Consider the following 21,454-nt stretch of genomic DNA (forward strand, 5'->3'; position numbering starts at 1 on the left):
TAAATACTACTACCCTTTGTTTCTGTAACAGGGAGGCAAAATGTCCATTCTGAAATCTGAGTATTTCTTATTTAAAACAGTGTCTGATATTTTGTAGTGCATCTGGCTTGAAACTACAATATGGGAATAAAGAAATACTCAAATGTGGGTTTGTATTCCTGCAGCAGGACTTCACTACACACTACTCCATGAACAACTTTCTTTCATGCAGTGCAACAATTACAAGACTTTCTTACCTGCAGGTTTGCACATGCTGGTGAATCATTGTGGGTGGGTATTTCATTGTTGGTGGTCTCTGATCCTATGTTTTTAAGTCTGGAAGCTGTTGTAGTTGTGGCCGTTGTGGTCTGTACTGGTAAAATTGGCTGCCACACATTCACATCAGTACCATTACCGAAAGCCTGAATTGCATTTTCTGTAAAAAGAAATTACAGGCAATTTTCCACTTCAAAACAAATGGAAGAAAGCAGAAATTGTTTATTATTTTTATTATTATTTATTATTTCATTAAAAAAAGTGTACTTATAGAAACTCAATTTTTACTTTGAAAAATGTGTTTTAATTTTGAACATATCAGAAACATGAATTAAGAGTCTGGAGCCACATAATCATCAATGCAGCCTCTCCTGTGCAGTGTTCCCAGTCATTCTTGACAAAAGCCCTCGGTCTTGCTGTAATCGTATTTGTTACCAACAAAGAGCATCAAAAATTTACTTTTACAGTTTAAAATATACTTTGAATTTGATGTCTTAACTGAGGCAGGAGATGTAACATTACAAACTGAAACAATACAATACTGATTCACTTCTACAGCTTGTTGTATTAAAACTAATATGCTCATAACTAGAAAATGGCTTAAATAAGACAGTCTCTTCCTTACAGTTTTCAATCAAAATCTGCATAATTAGGTGAGGGAAGCATACTTAAACTAAAACTTCACAATATAAAAGTTAAAAAGCTTATCATGGTTTCATGGGATTAAAGAGTGTGTTTATGGCAAGAGTAAATTGGTTGGGCTTTTTAATAAACAAATAGAAAAACAATTTTTAATCAGGTCTTTGGGGATTCAACACGGATTTAGGGATTTCTTATTTCAAATTCTTTGTATAAGAAATCAAACAAGTTCACTGGGGACTAATATGCGGAAGCTATTAATACTACTTCTCAGTGGTATTCCTTCCCTTATAAAATAATTTACATTTAATTCTCATCTGAGAAAGATGTTTTTTATTCCAATATTAGTTCTCAGAACTCCAGTGCACATAGAGAAGATTTATAAAAGGCAATCAGTTGGCTTGATGCACGCACAGCTGTAGGACTGGAGTGAATTTCTCCTATTTTTATCTAAACAAGGCAATAGATAAAGCAATATTTTCCACACAGAAAGTTTTGCTAAGTGTCTGAATGACTTCTTAAATTAACAGTAACTCCTGTTAATTTGTTATCAGGCCATTAGTGATGTTAACAATAAAAAATAAATAGAACTTTTTCTCTTTTCTGTGACATTTTATTACACCCAAGAAACCTTTCTGTTTTCATACTCGTAGCAAAAGAAAGAACACGGAGTCTCCATGCCTAAGAATTTTAAAAGGAATCTGTAACACTGTAGAAATTAATATTCCTAAATGAATAAAATGTGATGTACCACGGTATATATAAATGGCAGCACCATTACGTATGAAGGAGGTCTTAGACCATGTTATTAACTTTTACACAACTACAGTTTGAATTCTTTTTATTTTCTGTAAGTGATTTTGAGTAATTCTTTTATCCTTCCCAAGCTTAGTAAATATAGTTCATCAAATAGCAACTCGGGTAACTCACTTTTTGCATGCAAAGCTCCCCATGACTTCACAGAAATGCTGTCTACTGAGGAGCTACAAATGGAGATTTTCAGACCCTATCCTAAAGCACAGACTGATCCCTTCGTTAGTAAGAATGCAAGCATATAGAATTGGATGGGACACTCTGAATCATCAAGTTCATTTGTTCCTTTTGCACAAAGAAACAGTGTATACTTCTTATAATCTGATGAATAATTACTTTTAAAACGGGAGATTTTTTTCCCCCTCAGAACTCCTGCTGGAAGGCTGTATTTTAACTTTAATCTAATGGTTAAAAATTCTATAATTCTGAGCCTAAATACGTATGGCCAACATCTCCCTTTCTGCTTATTGCCAACACTGTCCTTTACATTAAGTAATTCCTTTCTCTCCTTGTGCTTGCCACTCTAATACAATTTCAGAGGACAAACATGTATCCTTTCAACTTCTGCTCTGCCAGGCTAAGGGAGCCAAGTTCTTTTGGTCTCCTCATTTATCTGAAATTAAAACTCTGGTGCACACTCCACATCATCCAATTATGCTGCTCCAGGCAGACAGGAAATTTGAAAAGAGAACCTGCCAAAATTGACTCCACTGAGCCATTCTGAAATTTATAACAGTCCCTAATTTGGGAGTGAGCGGGACTGAAAAAAAATCAATAATTCAACAAACTCTTGAAAATAGGTACCATCCAGGCTTGTGTTAAAACCAGACATTTGAGAGCAAGTAACCTAAAAAACCCGAAGCTTAGCCACAAACTGCAAACACAATCCAATTTATATTTAACCTACAGCAGATCCTTCATAAAGTACATGGCGTTGTTCTTGAATTATACACAAGGCCCTGATCTGCTGTAATATTTTGCATAGATGCTCCCTGATTGCCAGGGTCCAAATATGTAAACATATTTCTATATGATACACTTCTGTTATTTGAACTTTTTTCCAACTGCCTCTTGCGCTTACAATCTTGCCCATAAGCTGTAGTACCAGGAATATTTCTTTGCTGAACTTTGTTCCATTCTAGCTCTTATGCCTACAGCAGAACCATGCTTACAGTGTGCAAAGAAACAGACTCACAACATACTCAAACAATAAAGAAACTCCATAAAAAAAATGATAAAACTCCCTTAATGACATATTTTAATTTTGTACTTACTAAGGCATGTATTGTCCTGGAAGAAATTCAGAAATTTCCGGCATTCATCTATGTCATTACCACTGTTGCTGCAGTCACACCATGGGGCAACACTGAGACTACTTGAGTCTATGTAGTTTGGTGTCATCACTGTACCTATTAAAAAACAGAGGAGTACAGTACTGTGAGAACCCCTACATACTGAAATATTTTTCCTTTGGAAGAAGACTAACAACATTTTCTAAGCTATATAATCAGAGTGCAGACCCATGGTAAGTCTATAAGTCTACAGCTTCCAGACTTAAGAGTTCCTGGCTCCCTTTGTTCACCAGTCCTGTGCCAGATTTCACACCCCTGGTTGTTCGAATGTAATAACCACTTTAGGGATTGTAAAATGGTTCACACAGTAAAGACCCATTGCCTTCCTTCAAAAAGGTTTATACTGCAACTCCACAGAGAGCTGCATCAGCAGAACTGACAGGTGAAGAATTGTGGCACAGGGAAAGGTGGGAGCCTCTTAAAAAGCTTTTGCTGCCAAATCAAATATGTGTAGATTTACACTCTAAATATCCAATCTTCTTTCTTGCTTATAGTTTCTATCATTTCCCCTCTGGCTGCAAATAATGGCTCAAACTAGACATCCAGACCTGAGCTACTTCCCCAAGTCTGCAGTCATCCTGAGAAAACAGTTCTGAAAGTCATGAGCAAGGAGAATGATGGTCATGCTGAAAGCTAATACATCTTGGAGGAGTGGTAACCTTATGGTGCTCCTGGGGTCCTGCCAGCAGAGAGGGCTATGGCAATGGACAAAGCAAAAACATAACCAACATGCATAAATGGATACAGTAGATTCTTTATGGGTAATAAACTACACAGGTTAACCACAGGTTAATTCCAACGCTCTTACAAATTCTTGAATAAATGTTCTCACATTTTTATGTCAGCTCAAGGCTAGCAAGAATCACATGAAACCAAAGAATGTGTTATATGTCCTAAAAGTTTTACAGGAAATATTCACCACTCAACTGGATAAGGCAACTGTTATAAGATCAGCACTTATTCTTAACTAGGAGTCTCGCTGAAGGCATCACCTCAGTATGTCAGAGATTTCAAATTCCCCTAAGGATTGTGAAGTCTGAATTTTTATTTTATTTTGTCTCACCAAACAGGAAAAATTAAATAAAAAGGAACTGGTGTTCCAGACTTGTACTGATTACAACAGTTTCAGGAAACAAGTCCTTTGCTGTGCAATCTACAGATCTAGGACAGGCTATAAATCATGAGGACATGTGGTCACAGCTGCTCAAAACTGACATCAAAGAAGTCATTAAGAAGATGTAATAGATGAAGGATAAATATTAGAGACTTGATGTGTACGCTTGCAGAAAAAATTTGGTTCACAGGTCCAGGGTCCAAAAGTCTGTAATAGCACACAGGAAACGGCTATCGAATACTGGGCTAAAAAAAGTAACATTAGAAATAACACAAATCACAGAATGACGTGAAATGGCCTTTCAGTCACTGGGCAGTGCTGGGAACTGAACAAATCAGCATGCAAACTAATTCATACATGATGTGGGAGACAAAGGAGAACAGACGTTAAGGACTGGCCTGAGAAAAGCAGTAATGTACATGGAAATGAACACAGTGCAACTGCCAAGTCAGAAAAAGCATCTTTTGTTTTGTTTTGGGATGTCTTTAAATCAGAATGCAATCCTATGCCTTTATCTACTTCCAACTTTTAACAAAGAGCTGTGGTAATGACTGCTCAAACTGTACATGAGATTAACGCATGAGTAAATACAACAGTACAAAACTTATTAAATGAAGGTGTAGAATTCAGTAAAATAGGCAAACATCATTTGCACCTTTAAAATGAAAACTTGACAGTAGATAAATAAGAACAGGAATAATGTTAAATTAAAATAGAACAAGTGAAAGTATCTACCCATTATTTGTTTGATGGTTCAGTACACTGTTTCAAGCCCTGTGACATGATCTGAAAAGAAGTGAGAGAAAACAAAAAGCAAGAGGATTTTGCAAATGGAAAGAAAACAGTCGGCTTCAGAAAAAGGATAAGTAGCAAACACTTAGTGAAGGGTTCAGAAAACAGAAAGGTACTGAGGAAGTAAAAAAGGTCATTGAGGAAAGACCTTTAATCATGAAAAGGTAATAAGGTAATTAAAATGGGTCAAGACGCGCTAAAAGAGCAAGAGATATGAAACTATGATTAGGGTTGATGAATACTGGAAAGACAGGACAAGGAATGTGTATATGCAGCACACAAACTGTACATCCAGCAAAAACAGAGTGGCTGAAAGAGCAGCTAGTAGAAAATCAGTCTGTCATTTAAACCTGGGGGCAGATGTGAACCCAAGCGGATGATATGCTTGGTTTCTCCTGGGGTGGATTTTCTTTTTTCCCTGCAATGCATGTGTCTTCCCCTCCTCCTCCCTCCTCTAGCTGGCATCTTGGAAATTCTGCTGAAGGACACTAACAGATCAGAGAAATCACGGTGGTCGGCAGTAAAATAGGACATGCTTGGTTTAGTGTGCTCTGTATCAAATAGTTCTGTGACAGTCTCAGTTTTGGGGTTGTCTCAGTTTTCTACGCAAAAGCAGAATTGACCTGAGCACAGCCAAGAGGTTTCTCAAACTGGGGCCAATTAAGGATGAGGAAATGGATGGTGGGTCCAGGAGTGGGGTGTACGATTGAAGTTGCTTTGACTCACACATGACACAATAAATCAAAACCAACAACAGGAATTTGCCCAAGATCAGTGGAGGGCATGAAATGCAGTAATTGCCAATATTTTAGTAATAAGAATGCTATCAGACCTCCTTTTGCATGTTGGGGGCAGAAAGTATCTTAGCAAATGACTATTCGAACAGAAATCAGTTGGCCAGTCTAAAGACAATGTACTAGATCCAGAAGCAAGCATCCAGTTTTGCAGCTCCAGCTTATTCATACAAACTCCCATGGAATTCCAGAGAATAATGGAGAAATGAAATGGATTTAGCTGAAAATAGGTGAAAATGTGTCAGAAAATGAATGCTAAAGTAGACCTTGAAGTCAGCAGTTAGAGCAGTACTCAACTGATGCTGAAGCACAGACAAGTCCAGATGGTTTAACTAGGCTGTAAGCAGAGCACTGAATTTCAAACATGGCTATCTTCAGTCTTATTTTGCATTTAATAATTTTCATCTTTTTTCCTTTATATGCTGTAATTCTTTAAAAATATTAATTTATCTTTATTACTGTAACAAGAAATCTAAGGTGACTCACTGAAGTTTTCCAAGTTGCTGTGAAATGTACATAGCTTTAAGACTATATATGACACACTGATGCAAACCATAAAGCACCCTATATGGACTAATTTCCATATAACTGGTAAAGCTCCTCACAAAAAAACTGTGCCTGACTCTTCACACTTAGGTCATTTATTTCAGGCAGAAGTGCACTAAGTTCAGTGGAGTTAACTGATGTACATCTTTGTATGTGGCAGCAGTATCACATCCACTGTATCTTCCATAGAGAATCCTAGTTTTCCTGAACAAAATCTGTAGAGGCACAATTTTCAGTACATTTAATGAAATAGCTAAATTTAAAAATATTCAATCATAATGAACAGTATTTTATCTTAATTAAAATACCTGGACATCCTGGAACTCTTATACATTAATTAATCTGCAACAGCTTCTTACTCAAGGCCTCTCTATCTGCAGATAGGAGAAACAGTGTACCTCTGATTTTGATCTCAGATACCTTCCTAAATATTTGATAGTTTTCATATAATTTACTCCAGTTTTATATCAGCTTGGTATCAGAAGCAGGAATTCACTGCTTCAGTATGTGCTTTGGTAATTTTGGTTAATCAGAATTACTTTTGAGAAGTAAAAACTTTTGTAACAGCCAGTTCCCATTGTTTTGCTTGTATCTAGAAGCTGACCAAAAAAAAAAAAAAAAAAGTTTTTTTCTCTTTGAAAATCAGATCTCCTTTTGATTTCATTTCCTCAGGGATCCATTCCACATTTTCCCTGTTTGACAGTGTTTTGCAGCACAGTCATCAACAGTAACACAAAAACACCTTTCTGTATGAACTGGGCCATCTCCGAGCTTAAGCTGAAATATGGATCCAACAAAACTGTCAGCAAAATTCAGTAGGTCCAGCAAGAACTTCTTGGCAGCTCTTACCCAGAAGTATCTATTAGTAACAGTTACTCTTTGCCAGCAGCTAGATTTCTTAATCTCAATGACTAGATCGGATTTCAAGGCTATTCAATCCTATATTTTAGAGTCAAATGACATTCTGTCATAACTGTTCATATGCTATAGCCTTTGCATACTGTCTTTATCTCTTAAGACACACAGGCAAGTCCTCCAAAATTATGGTGTTTTATTTTACCAGCTGCCCCATGGACTTACCTCACTTGCTCAATGCTAGAGTTTTAGGAAGGGTAACAAGTCAGTGAACCCTGCTTTCAGTCATTTTTCAGCAACATCCACCCTATTTCAGATTTTTTTTTTTATTTCAGATATTATCTCAAAAGAGATTTATTTAACAGCGGAACCTGCTTCAGGGCCTCAGCTGGGACCTTCACACCCAACAGAAGTGGCTATTACTGCATTGCAGCAGGTGCAGGCTGTAAGCTTAAAAGAATCTTATCTGGTGCCCTTTTAAAAATCTGTTTGTTTCGGAGTTTTGACATTCACTTATTCTTTATTGCCCAACCATGGTATTTCTGTAAGTTCATTTCACCTTCCTGAGACAATTCAGGAATCAAATACTGTATGCAGGGTATGGAATCTGACTCACATATAGGCATCCCGTTTCCAGTTGGGAAATTGACAGTAAGCAAACCAGACAATGCTGGGGAAGGGGAGGTGTTTGGAAGATAAATTTGGTCGCAATTCCTCTCCATTGACTAGCGTCTCAGAAAACCCTTAGAGCAGAGAAGGAGATTGGGGAAAAAATAGCAGCTGCAAGTGAAAGAAGGCTGGGTAGGTCTATTATCACATTTCTCAAATGTCCAAATGTCTTGTTTCTAAAGACTAAGAGGTATTTTACCCAATCTTGTGGAAAGAGCTGCAAAAACAACCAAGCTCTAGTTTTACTTGTTCTTTTTAGCTTCTCACTTGATGGTCCTGCCCAAATTCAACCATCACTTTACTTTGTAACCTTAATTTATATTTGTTTATATCAAACTCAAGCACATTATTTTCTATCTTCAATTTCCTTGGAATGTACAAATTTACCCCAGGGATCCCTGTAAGGTAAAACAAGACCAACACATTTAATTTTGCCTAGAATCAACAGTACTACATTTTTGCTTCATGAGGGTCTTCAAAATATCCTTTGGGCAGATTTTCAGATGAAGCAAGCCCCCACCGCTCCCTGCACTCTTACCAATAAGCCCCGAGTAAGCGAGGAGGCAGTCAGCGTAGTTCTCCTTCAGACAGCTACTAACAGAGCGTGACTCAGGCTGGCAGTTTGTGAAAAAATCTGCAAGGCGAGATCTGTAACATGAAGAAAAAGCATATCTTTAAAAATCAAGCCTGCAGGCATTCTTACCTTTTACAATCTTTTCATTTCTCGACAGCACTTAGTATTTTTTAACTTAAATATACATTGGACACATTTCAATTGATGGGGGTCTTTAATCAGAATCCATTTCTGAAGCAAGAACAAAAAAAGTATAAGAAAACAGCAAAAAGAGACAAAATGACAGGGAAATGGTGCCCTTTACTAAAAGAAATACTCTGCATTTTCATGCAAAAAAAAAAAAAAAAAAAAAGACATTTTATCATGAGTGGTCATTTTGCCTGGACCTTAACTCTGGAATCTGTTTTTGTGTAGGAACAGAACACAGTTTCTGCTGGTTTTCTGATTACACAAAACTGTATGATCGTGCTTCTAGAGCCCTTTTACTCCATTACCTGAGGCAGAACCTGCTTTAGTACTGCTCTGAGTTTCCAGGGAATGGGTTTACCACTGCTCTGCGCTGGCCTGGAGAACCAGCTGGCTGAATTGGTGTTGCAGGCAGATCCAGATGGCATGATCTGCACAGACCCCTGGAGCAATGGTACTGAGAATCTATTTGTTCTTGTAAAATGTGCATTTATCCAGAGTCTACAGCACTGAGCCCTGGGCTCAGAGGAAGGGAATGTGTGCTCTGCATTCAGTTCTGCTTCAGCGTTACCTTCATTTACCTCAGTTACCCCGTTTCCAAGAGGGGGAGAGCATTGCTTACATATGGAAAGTGCTTCAAGACAGGGGCTGAACCTATACCGCAATTAACAAGTTAATACAACTTTGGAAATCAATAGAAGAGTTCCTAACATCCAGAAACAGTTCTGTTAATTTGTACTTTAAAGGCTACACAACACTCCCATCCAGGCCTGTAAAATTTGAGAGGCTTCACTGAGCTAGGGCAAGGTGCAGTCTCTCTTCTGTCCATTGCAACTTGCTCTCCTCAGCTGCGCTCATGCTTGTAAGCCTCTTGGAGCAGTGACTTTTGTTTGTTTATGAAGTCATTTAGACTTTTGACTCCATGAACAAAATGATTTCACCTCCTTGCTTTGATTTTCTCCTCTGCGAAAAGGGATGAAAGCATTCTCTTGCTTAAAACAACTCAGAGTGATGCTTCAGGATAAGGCGATTAATCTTTGCAAAACCTTTCAAAATCAGGATAGTATCACAAATGCGTTTCCAGCTCTGCTCCAGCATTATGTAGATTTGTAATAGCAATGGTCTTTTTCAGTTTTGCAACAAAAAAACAAAAGTTAGCAGAAACAAGTTATTTGCACAGATTTACTGTATTTCTTGACATGCTCCAGAGACTAATTATCTTAGTTTGCTTTATTGTTTTACCTACCTCAGAATGGGAAGGGATGTACATCATTAATTGGCCTGAAAATAGTGATGGGCAAACTTCAAAAGGTTCACAGGCTTAGTTTGAGAAGCATCCTATAAATAGACTGTATGCAAACTGTACCTGAACTCATCTGAGCTATTCCCGTGACCTCTTTTTAGATCCATTCCCTACCAACAGCAGCAAAACCATAGTTGCCTTCAAACCATAGAAATCTGTGAGTTTTTTACTCTCTCCCTTCACTTATTTGACCACTTAGCCTTGTGTAGACATCTGTACCCAGCAGCCTTTAACAGCTTTAAAAAGTCAAGTTTTCTGCATGTCCTTCAAGTATACATTATCTGCATGCCTTGTAAGTATACATTCTAAATTTCCCCAAAGTCTCAGTTTTGCTGATGAATATTTACTGTACTTGACAGGGGACAGGCTGAGAAGAAATGGATTACAAGGGATGGGAAGAGTTAAGTAGCACCTTGAATCCTTGAATAGAGTTTGGGCAAGAAACCCTAAGTCACTGTGATGACTTCGTCTCTCAGTCAATAATTAATACAGCTGGGATCCAGTCTTCTGAGCAACTGGGAACAAAGATGGTCAACAGTTCCTAAGGTTTTTGTAAATTCTACTGATAATTTCTGTTTTATGACAGAAGACAGCATATTAGATCTATCTAGTATGAAAAACCTTTGCCATGGTAGAAGGAGCAAGTCTGCTGTATGTGCTATATTTCTGTATTTTTAAAACAAAGTAGCTCCTTGAATTTTAAATTTCAGTATTTATGTAACCCCAAGTAAGTGATTTTAGAACTGAAATTACATGGTCAGCATCTTGAAAATCTTGAAAACACTTTTTTGTAATCATTTCATCATTTTCAATTATCTAGTTCTTCCCTAGATTATTAGGAGCACTGGTCCAGAGATCATTTATGAAACTCCTCTTCCCCAAATGTTTTAAGTACTGATAAATACAGAATAACACCGGTCATTTACTACTCAATCTGCCTAAAGGATATATTTGTTGTAGTAAACCCTGAAGGAGGCTAAAAATTGCTCTGCTGATCCCTTTGCATACAGTTTGATTTCTATGTTCATTTCTGAAGACCTTTTGTGGTCATAAAAGGTAATGATCTGACAATGTTGCACATTTAATATGCCAAATATAGTTCAGAAAGCTCTGGTCCAAGCACTGCTGGACATTGTCACACACCTCCCCTCTGGTGAGTCATCCAAACTTCATACTACCAAAGTACTTACTCTCCCTCTTGAGTTGTTAGCTACACCTGATATTCAAGTGGATTCATTTCTACTGGAGATGAAGCTAAGGTCAGCAAATACAAACAGAGACAGACAGCCATCTATCGTAAAGTATCTCCATCAGTAAAGATGTGCTGATTAACACTCACTGAAGATCTTGCCTAAGATATTTCCAAGAGAGGGGCACTGATGGAAGTGCTCATTAGTAATACCAAAACAGTGGTACTGCCATTTACTTCAAGAGAGAAATTAGCCTAATTAGAAGTAGCAAAATCATTTATAATAAAGCAATGCACATGATATAAAAAACCATTTGGGTAAAAGAGACGATCCTTTTAGGCATGTGAATAGGAAGCATTCAGATGATAGAAATCCTATTAAAAAATTGCATTTTGTATTAACTTTGTGTTCCTTCAGCAGGAAGCAACTTGTGGGTAAAGTGTCGAACCCCCAGATGAGCCATTTGGTCAACTAGAAGACAAACTCAGGTGGAACCCTGTGTGCCTTCCAGTGTCCGTGGTTTCACATATGCAATGTACATACATGTATCTATTTACTAGGTGGCTGGATAAAAAGACGGGCAGTGTTTATATGGTATATATTATGCCGCATCGAAAAGGAACAATTTCTTTCTCCATGTAAGAATCACAAATCCTCTTTGCACTGAGCAGCATTAATGACTTCTCCTTTCCCTTGTGCGAAAAAAGATTCACAACAAACTGAACAAACTGAAAAGCACCACCCAGAAATCTTCTTCCTAGGAAGAAAAAAATACTTGTCTTTGTAGAGAAAAAAAAAAAAAAAACAAGCCAGAAATTAAATGAGTTCTAACTTAGCCCTGGAAAATCTCCTCAAAGTGAACAGCAGATCTTCTGGAAAGCTTACTTTAAATAGTTTGCATACTGCTAACAAAAAATAAGAATAATCCTATTGGCAAATTCAAAGAAAGTCTGCTCAAACAACAAACAGTCCTTCTGCGGAGAGAAAAAATCTCAAACCTGCTATTCTCTAAGGCTTTGTATTAGCACCAGTAAAAGCATTTGTAACAGTTAGGAATACAAAGAAAACAAAGTTAATTTGCTTTCCTTATGATACTACTTCTTCAAGCACTCAATAGAGTAAATAAAAACTTTCAAATTTTGCTTATAAATAAGGTTTGCTAATAGCAGTATTGAGTCTAATCTGCATAAAATGCTTGAGAAAATTTAATTCTATATTAGGACAGCTTGTTGCATAGGCAACATTGATTAGCTTTTTACTAAATTTATTCTGAAGGTTTCACAGAAGTTCTTTGATGTTCATCACTTCTTATTCTTTAAAGTTCACCAACCCAACCTCAGTGTTGGTTGCACAGAAATGCAGGTTGCAATATCTGAAAGTACAGCCTAAATTATGATGTTGCAGGCAGTATGCATCTTCAATTGCTCATTGGCAAAGGCTGAACCACATAAGAGAGAAATCTCTCTTAGCTTTGCTGTTACAGTGGTGATCTTCAGCCTGAGAAGGATGCTGAACCTGGATATCTTGCTGATCACATTCACATGCACTATCGTTTCCAACTTCTTTCCCTGGCTGTGAAAACAGGCAGTGAGGGCTACTGTCCTCTGCATTCATCTCAGTGACGTCACTGAAAGCTGAACATACTTACTACCACATCTCTTTACATTGCTGCTTGTGTTTAAGCAACTATTTATGGTTCAACAGCAGTACCATAAAGGGTACGTAAATGCCAAAGCTGAATGACTGTAGTGACTAAGCTAATTAGTTAAAGCTGCTCGAGCGTCTAGACACCATTTGGTAGATGTAGTGCAGTCACGTAAGAGAAGTGCTGCATCGATATTCAAAGTAGAAAAGAAATACAAATCTGACACTGAAAAATTTCAGACTAAGTCAATGAATATGTGTCACAGTGATAAATGGCACCATTATAGAAAGAAAAAAAAAAAAAGAAAAGAAAACAAGCCAGAATACTTGTTCTTCTTTAGCAAGGGTCAAATGCAGCATCTTGCTCCATACCTACAAATAGCTCCTGTATAGCTGAGGTGGTGCTATGTCTGTAATAGGGGCAAGAGGGCTTGGCATGTGTCAAAACGAATGGGTTCTTTGTTGGAGAAGTTTTTCATTTTCTCTTTGTTTCATAAACACACAGTGAGTGGGCAGAAAGAAAAAAAGGCAAAGGCTACATAAAAAAACTCTATCAAGCAGGGAACTGAAAAGAGCCTCAAAGCAGCTCCATCATTAGAGAGACAGTCCTCCCAGCACCTGGTGACTGGGAATTGACTGATTTTTGAAGAATTTTTTCATCAAAGGTACCAGAACTGTGTAATACTAATATATATCATAGCTCTTTAGTTATGGACACATACTACTGAGCATCTATGAGCAACTACGAATTTTTGCAATGACAGTACCTGAGAGGGCAGTAACACTCCTGTCCACCCACGGCTCTCCCCCACCTGCCTGCAGCCCAAGGCCCCATTCCAGCCCTGTTCCAGCCCCTCCAGGCCATCAGTCCCCTGCTCCAATGACCCTCAAGGTGCTGCCCTCCACTCCCACAGCCCTTCCTGCCTGAAGCCACACTGAGCTGGGCCACGTGTGCCTGTCCTTGGCCAGTCCCTGTCCCCAGGTGCCAATGCCCAGGACTGAGGCAATAGGATGGTCCCTGCCCGCAGGTCTGGCCCTCGCTGTGCCCTGTCAACTGTGCAAATGCCTGTATAACTTGGCATTTATACCTTTTTTTTTTTTTTTTGGAGATTAAAAAAAGGCATTCTGAGCATTTTTACTCCTTTTTGAAGGGTAAATAGAGTTAGCATCAGACCTTTTGGCTCCAAGACCTGGATACCGAAAGCAGTTTCTCTCATATGAGCCAAATCAAATCTTTTGTAACTCTGGCAGAAACCATTGCAGGATCTTGGACACCACATATCATCTACTAGCTGGAAGAAGCTGGCTTTTATCTGGTTTTGCTTCTGTTTTTTCATTTCAAATGACTTGAAGCCTAAGCCCACACAAATATTTGATTCTGGATTTCATTTATCTTTGTAAATTGTGTTGTTTATCTGGAAGTAAAACGCAGACAATCCTCAATTACATAAAAGCAGCCGATTCAGGTTGTGGGATATCTGCATACAGAAGCAAAGAGCAGAGACCACACAAGATTCATTCCAAGGCCTCTCAGCACCAAGAAGCGCTCACCACCCAGGGCATCAGGTACCACGACCACTCCAGCAGAGCACCATGTTTCAGCCCAACCAACTGCTGTCCCACCATGTCCAATGGCACCCATGTCATGCAGGCTTTCTGCCTACAGGACATTCAGCATCCCAGGCAATGGAGAGCTGCCTGCTATAAAGCCAGTCACGTAAAATCCCAACATTTTCATCAATGCCAATCAGTATTTTAAAATTAACAATAAATTGTGTTCTTTCAATTTTTCTACTAACAAAGCTCACTTTTTTTCTGATTGAAAACTGTTCTAACAGGAACACACAGCAAGCTCTTGCTTTATTTTTGTATCTTATTCAAAGCATAAAGAAGTCACACACTATTTTCCCCTAATGCTGTCCTTTCCTCAAGTTATCTGCTAGGATCCCATTAGATCTTTCTACACAATGTCTGCTACAGCAAATCAAAAGACCTTACCAAAATACTAATCTCATAGTTTATCAATGTTAGTTAAAGCTTCTAAGTAACACAGGGTCATATGTTGAAGTATTTACAATTTAATATATTAGATCTCCTCTGGATTTAAGAAAAACGACTAAGCCCAAATGCGACTCTAAATAAGTATGATTTATTTGCAATTGGGTAGAATATATTTTTTTTTGCTTCTGACCTTCTGCGTAATAAAACCAATTTTGAAAAATATGGTGCGAACCCTGTGCACAAGGTAATGCAATAAAGAATTAGAACAGTGATTTTCTGATGCAGTGACACAAAACAGGATTTTCTCTTTCTGTATGCAAAAAAAAAAAAATTACCTCAGACCACATTTTAGAGGCCTGCTTGAGAGAACATCTGGAAAGCATTCCGCAGGAAATCAAACCTACATTAAATATGTTTTGTGGGGCTCTGTTTCCTTGCATCGACTTTAAGCATGCATAATGTGTTTCTGTCTTCTCAGCTGCAAAGAAAACACTTCTCTGAGCATCTTCTACAAAATGATAGGCTGATCTGTCAGACCATGATTTCTATCAGGGGACAGAAGATGGTAAGATTTCTATGTAGTTTATCTGTAACAAAGCTCTCCAATAACATGAACAAATCCCCTAGCTACTTTCGGAGTACTGAGAGTTTGTGTATTTCCATTTTATTTCATTTCCTTTAGTCTGTTTAATTTTAAGTTTCTAAATATAAATGGCTGTCATGTTTAAAGATGTCCAAGCCTCAGAGTCTCTTGATAGAATGTTACTCAGGAAAGAACTAGTCCGCTACAGAGAGAGTTGCTCTCACTTCATTAGCTGGCCAGACAGAAGTGTCTTTGAATTACAGATTGAAAACATAAGAAAATCATCGCCACACTCAAAAAGCAAGCCAAAGAAACTAATGCCATTGCAAGTCTTTGAGCGTGCCACTGGATGCTGAGGTGTTTATTAACAGTTATAGCAAGAGAGCACACCGAAAGGATGTGGTTCCAAGTACCTGAGAAACACATTCATTACAATAATATTCTCTGTAACCACATGAATAAACTGTAATAGAACATGGCTCAAGCATGAAGCTCTTGCGGAGTCTAGAAACAGAAAAGGAAAAAAAAAAAAAAAAGCTTCCCATAGAAGCATGTAGATTCTCTGTTTACCAGAAAAGTTCCTGTTGGCAAAAATATGACGCACTGTACCATCAGGTTCCCTAAGGTTACACAAAGATTGTTTTTGCATGCCAGCATCCCTTCGTGGCACATCGGGATGTGCAGTGGCAGAATATCTCGGTGCCCCTTTGCCCACTGAGTCATTCCTGACTAATGGAAAATGGGTGCCCAGTGCATCCTTGCATTTGATTGTGCATAGTCTGAAACCAATGTCGCTGAAACTCACCCTGAAGCTACGCTAAAAGCTGTTCTTAGCTCGGGAGTCAGACAACAAATATCAAATCGGAAGAACAGCATATAAAAGCAGATTAGAGTCTCTTTTATGAGAAGCTTTTTGGCCGTGCACAAAACAGCCCCATCAAATGGAAAATCCCAAGTTTTGGCAGAAGCAAACCAGTATGGCATTGATCTTACTCAACATGCTTTACTTGCTTTTAGAAGATATATGGATGTCAAATGCTAGTAAAACAATCACTGATTTATAGAATGAAGTTGGAAAATAAACAGCTTTTACTAGTTAAGGATGAAATGGATGTCCTAAGAGTTTTTTTGTTTGTTTGCTTTTTGCCACTACTGTCAAAAAACCTGAACATGGCCACTGAGGCTAAGAGAGCTGACAGCCTGTGACATATCCAGCTGCTTACAGAAGTTCCTCTGAAAGACATTTTATGTTTGCAAGAATATTTTGCAGGGCTGCATTATGTTAGATACCGAGACATATCTCCAGCATTACACAGTGTCTAATTAGAATACAGAGCAACTGGGAGGACACCAACTGGAGTTTGTGCTTGAAGTAGAACAAAAGAAAATGAACTGAATATTTAAAAGTTTTAACTTAACAGAGGTCCAAGTCAAATAGGATTTATAGTATAAAAACTTATTGTAATGATTTATAGTATGTGCTTGAACAAATTTACCGTAAGCACAAATATGTGAATGTTAAGGTATCTATTAATAATATCTTAGGCAAGGGTCACAGTCGCCTCACACAGAAAATCTGTATTCAAGAGCAAACACACATCTGAAAACTTTCCCTGTGTTATTTGCTTTAAAGCCAGGAGATAATCAGAGTGCAGGAAACCACTACCTTCTGTGCTGAGAAGTCCTTGCAGATATTGGTACATTTACATATGGCTTCTACTTAACAGCAGTTAACCCACCAGTAGCATAGCAATGCTTAAAACATAATGAAAGCAACGCAATTTCTATTCAGCAAACATTAAAATGCTAAAATTTGAAAATATGCATGCTGCTGTCACTTGTTCTGTTGAGAAACAAAGTTTTATTTTTAGTTCTAGTGCTTACATTATCTTGCAGCTATTTTAATAGATGAACTGCCACCAGAAATATTCTCTCGCTGGGGCCTGATGTAGAGTGATATAAATAACCTTTACAAAGTCCAGCATAATGGAATGGTAAAATCAGTTGACATTCTTTTAATTAGCACTGCCTGAAGATTTACCTACACAAAATAGGAATAGCCAAATTCACCCCAGGAATAAACCCACTGAAGTCACTGGTAAATGACTGGACAGAATATCTCTGTTATTCATATTAAACATACAGTGGCTTCTTGCCCATAGTACTTACACAGTTTAAGGTAAATGGGGAAATGTTGATTTATTAAAGTCAATGCTACTGTGTGATATGTATCTCCTTATTTTTCCTCTAAAGCAGCAGGTTAGCCAAATGTGACAGAGTATACATTTAAAGGGGATCCAAAGTATCCTCCTCTACAGATTTAATACATTAGAGAGTGGAAGCTACTCATGCAAACCAGTGGATGCTGGACTGCTCTCTACAAAAATCTCTCAATTAACAATTCAGTGAACCAGTTGTGGCAGTACTCTTATTGGAACCTCATCCGGCAAAGCAATTAAGGGCTTGCTTAACTGTAAAAACATGAGTTGCTCCAAATGTAGATTCTATTAAAGTTTAATATAAAATCTAATTTTCCTGGCTTTCAATATTTTTGACTAAACATGGGTAAAACTATTTCATTAACAAACATAGTTTCATCTGTCCTACATGATAAAGAAACTAGAAGGCCAAATTCCCCCGGCTGTAACCCCCTTTTTGGATCATGCTTTTAATCTGTACTCTTTGTTTTTTATTATATAGGCAGTTTTCCTTTCTCATTTAGAGTAAGAAAACAGATAAAGTGATACAGAGATGAAGGGCCATGTTTGGATGGTACAAATACCCCAGCTTCTTAGAGCTATAGTGGCTGTGAGTACTTTAACCCACTGAACTGTTTTTGCTAACAACAGACTGTCACAGAAGGTCACACATCTAAATATGGTCTAAGAGTGTAATCATGTGTATTCATGTTTATTTTATGATTGTTATATGGTCACACAGTTACTTTATTCCCTCTTTCATAACTCTATAGACAAGTAATAATAAATTATCAGCAACACAATTACCTCTAATCCTTAAAAATAACCAGGAAGGAACAGCAGGACTTCAATGTCGTGAGGGATACTGCCAAAGCTACACCATGCAAAACATCAGGCAGCTGAACCAAAGAGCTCTGACAACGCTGAGGCATAGCTTCTGTTTTACAGATAACAGGCACAAAAGAATTACACTACCTTTCCGTGGTTACTGGGTTTCAGGAATGGCTGGAGGCTCTAGCTGGCTGCAGACATGCTGCTCGGAGCATCTCAAGCTTGCGTGCCAAAGGACCTCTGTGCGAAGATACTGTGTGCTTACTGCTTCTTAGAGCATAAAACCCCCTGTGCTTTAGGATTTCCTCCTCACTGTTAAAGCATAAAGCGATGTGAAGGTTTGGTGCGGGAATGCAACTGAGCTATTTTTCTAATTACTATACCTTTGTTTGCATCTGTGCTTCTGTTGGAAAAATGTCAATCATCCAGCAAACTTTTAATCTTCAAGACTTTCTTAAGCAGAACAGAGGGAGTATAAATGAGGACTGGCCAAGCAGATCTTGGCATCACAGAATGAGATCTATCTACACTTTAACAGGGACAAAGCAGCCTTGGTTTGCCGGGTGTTCTGATTTTAAGATTCTGAAGAGATTTATGGTCATGTTTTAAGGAGGAACTGCTCGATCTCTTCTGAGGTTTGTTCAGAGAGAAGAAATTTAAAATGACCTTTGTTTACTCGATGTGGGGAAGGGAGATGAATACTGTGTCTATTTTACTCTGCAAATGAAAAACATCAATGTGATGAATCACGTGAGGGAGTACAAAGGAAGAAAATAATATAATATTCCAGGCTTTCCACTTTACTTTTCCTTGATTTGAAAGGCTTTTGCTTATTTTCCAGAGACTACATTTTTTTCCCCCATACTAGCATTTCCTCCCCTACCCCAAACTCCAATACACCCTCATATGTTTGCTGCCAAGCACACCAGATTCTGTCCCACCTCCCACTAGACCACATTGTCTGAACTTTCTGAAATGTGATAATTCCTCACTAATTCTTTTTTTATTTTGTTTTCTGTAACTACGGTACCTCTAGCAATACATACATATACATAAATATATACACACATACATGCATATATAGATGCATATATATATGTATATACACATATATGCATATACATATATATGCATATATATGTAAATATATATGTTCATGAAATATATGTATAAATCATTCTTCTCCAAGCACAGGCTGGGTTCCAGATGAGAGGTAAGCTTGTAGGCATGCTGCAGTATATGGTCTGAAAGCCAGATTTGCCATTTCTTCCTCTCTCACTTGGTCATGTGCAGCCAAGGGCCTTTCCTAGCCAAGCACCAACGCCATACTCAGAGAGCAGAGGGATCTGCTCGCAGCCCCATCCCAGGCAAACCCTGTTACACTGTAGACATCCTGCATCCAGAGCAGCACAGGGTTTTTTTGCCCACTCTCCGCATATATGATACAGACACAGCCTGCACGTCTCTAGAAATCAAAAGCATCCCTGTTCTAATGTCCTTAGTAGCATTAGGAAAACTACATGTTGTCCTGCTTTTGCATACCGACAGCAAACAATAACCTCAAGGAGATGTCAGACAGCTTAGAGTGCCCAACTGATACAAACACTCCAGAGGGATGCAAACCCTATTCTGTTAGAACTGCACCATTGCCACTGTATCCTTCATGACAGTGCTCAGTGAGTGTTGGAACCCCTACATTGAGAGCCAGTTGGAGACCAAGCAGTCCAGCCCAGCTGCTGGCCAACTGCCTTGTGACCAGCAGAAGCCACAGGGGTCAGATGGGGAGAAGCACCAATGTTTCCCTCTCATTTTCTGAATCACAGATGATCACTGGACTGAGGCAGGATATTGAGGGAGGAAAAGAGCAAAGCACAGAAGAGATGTGAGGAGGGAGTGTAAGCAGCTGTAATGGAGAGGGTTCAAACGTGGCAGAGGCAGCCAAAGTCAGATAATGACTGAGAGACCTGGGAAAAGGAGATGAAAGGAGGCTAAGCAATGGGAAGAGGCATGAGAGTAAAGAAAGGGAGGAAGCAGGAAAAATGAAAGTTAAGTCTGAGAAAAAGAAAATTTGAAGAAAAGAGCCTATTTCTGTTCCACCTCTCTTCTCTCCTCCACACATCCCTTGAGTGCCCTCCTCCCTGCCACCTGTTAATGCAACTGGAGTCAACTCCCTACTGATACAAGAATCTGGGTTTCTCTCTTCTACAGCAGGACATCTCTCTTCATAAACTTCCCTACAGTGTTTGACCAACCCCTTTCCTGGCAAATCTTACCCACAAGGGTTTGCAGAGTGTTACCAGCTACAGAAACACCCAGCGTTCACTTGCAGAGAAGCCACAAACAGGTACTGGCATGAAGCACTCACTGATTTGCACATGTCTTATGGAAAACGAGCAGAGATATAGAGGCTCCTATTTCATAGCAAATTATCATTAAAAAAATGTCAACAGAGTACAAAGAAGGAACATTATTTTCTTGGCAAGTTTTGTATGTTTTTAAGAAACACAGTAAGTTGAGCTTTTATTCTGGCTTTTACTGTGAACGACCTATTTTGTGCACTGATAAAAATATTTGTGGATCTACACACAAGGTTCTTCTACCTGTACATGCAGACATCTTCCAAACAGAACTGAATTGTTCTGGCACCAAAGACTGAATAGGAGAGGTGAACAAAAACTACTGACAGCAGGTGGTATCCCCAAACGACTGTACCAGGGGTGTGAACATGCCAATGAATGCTAATGAAAGCACATACAAAGATTTGGCTCTGTGAACACTGAGTGTCAAAAATAATTTTATTGTAGTTTGATTGGAAATTGGTCAAGAACAACTTTTTGACTGTTTCACCACCATTTTGAGTACAGCAGTGCTGAAGGACAAGAACCTTACTTTCTACAATTACATCTTAATTAAGAGGGGGAAAAAAAAAAGCACTCTAAAAAGACTAAAAAGAAAATAAATACCTTTCTTTTCAGATCTTTACAGCAAGCGACTGAATTGATACTCTTCTAATTTTCTGCTCTTTCAGTAAGTCACACGTCTGTATTGTTATCATTTTGCTCAGCTCCTGATGAACTTATCCAGAAGATAGAGGACGTATGCAAATTCAAAACAC

General features: G+C 38.4%; 1 protein-coding gene across 1 annotated transcript in view; it reads right to left on the reverse strand.

Moving 5' to 3' along the window:
• Positions 1-21,454, reverse strand: part of GFRA1 (GDNF family receptor alpha 1) — a 142,392-nt gene that overhangs the window by 30,833 nt on the left and 90,105 nt on the right. The window contains exons 5-7 of the mRNA XM_085229315.1: positions 8,368-8,477; positions 2,982-3,116; positions 237-415 (exon numbers count right to left, since the gene is read on the reverse strand). Coding sequence (XP_085085441.1) covers positions 237-415; positions 2,982-3,116; positions 8,368-8,477 — 424 coding nt within the window. The remainder of the gene's footprint in view (positions 1-236; positions 416-2,981; positions 3,117-8,367; positions 8,478-21,454) is intronic.

The sequence above is a fragment of the Meleagris gallopavo genome, chromosome 8, assembly GCF_905368555.1.
Source record: "Meleagris gallopavo chromosome 8, MGAL_WU_HG_1.1, whole genome shotgun sequence".
Taxonomy (NCBI): Eukaryota; Metazoa; Chordata; class Aves; order Galliformes; family Phasianidae; genus Meleagris; species Meleagris gallopavo.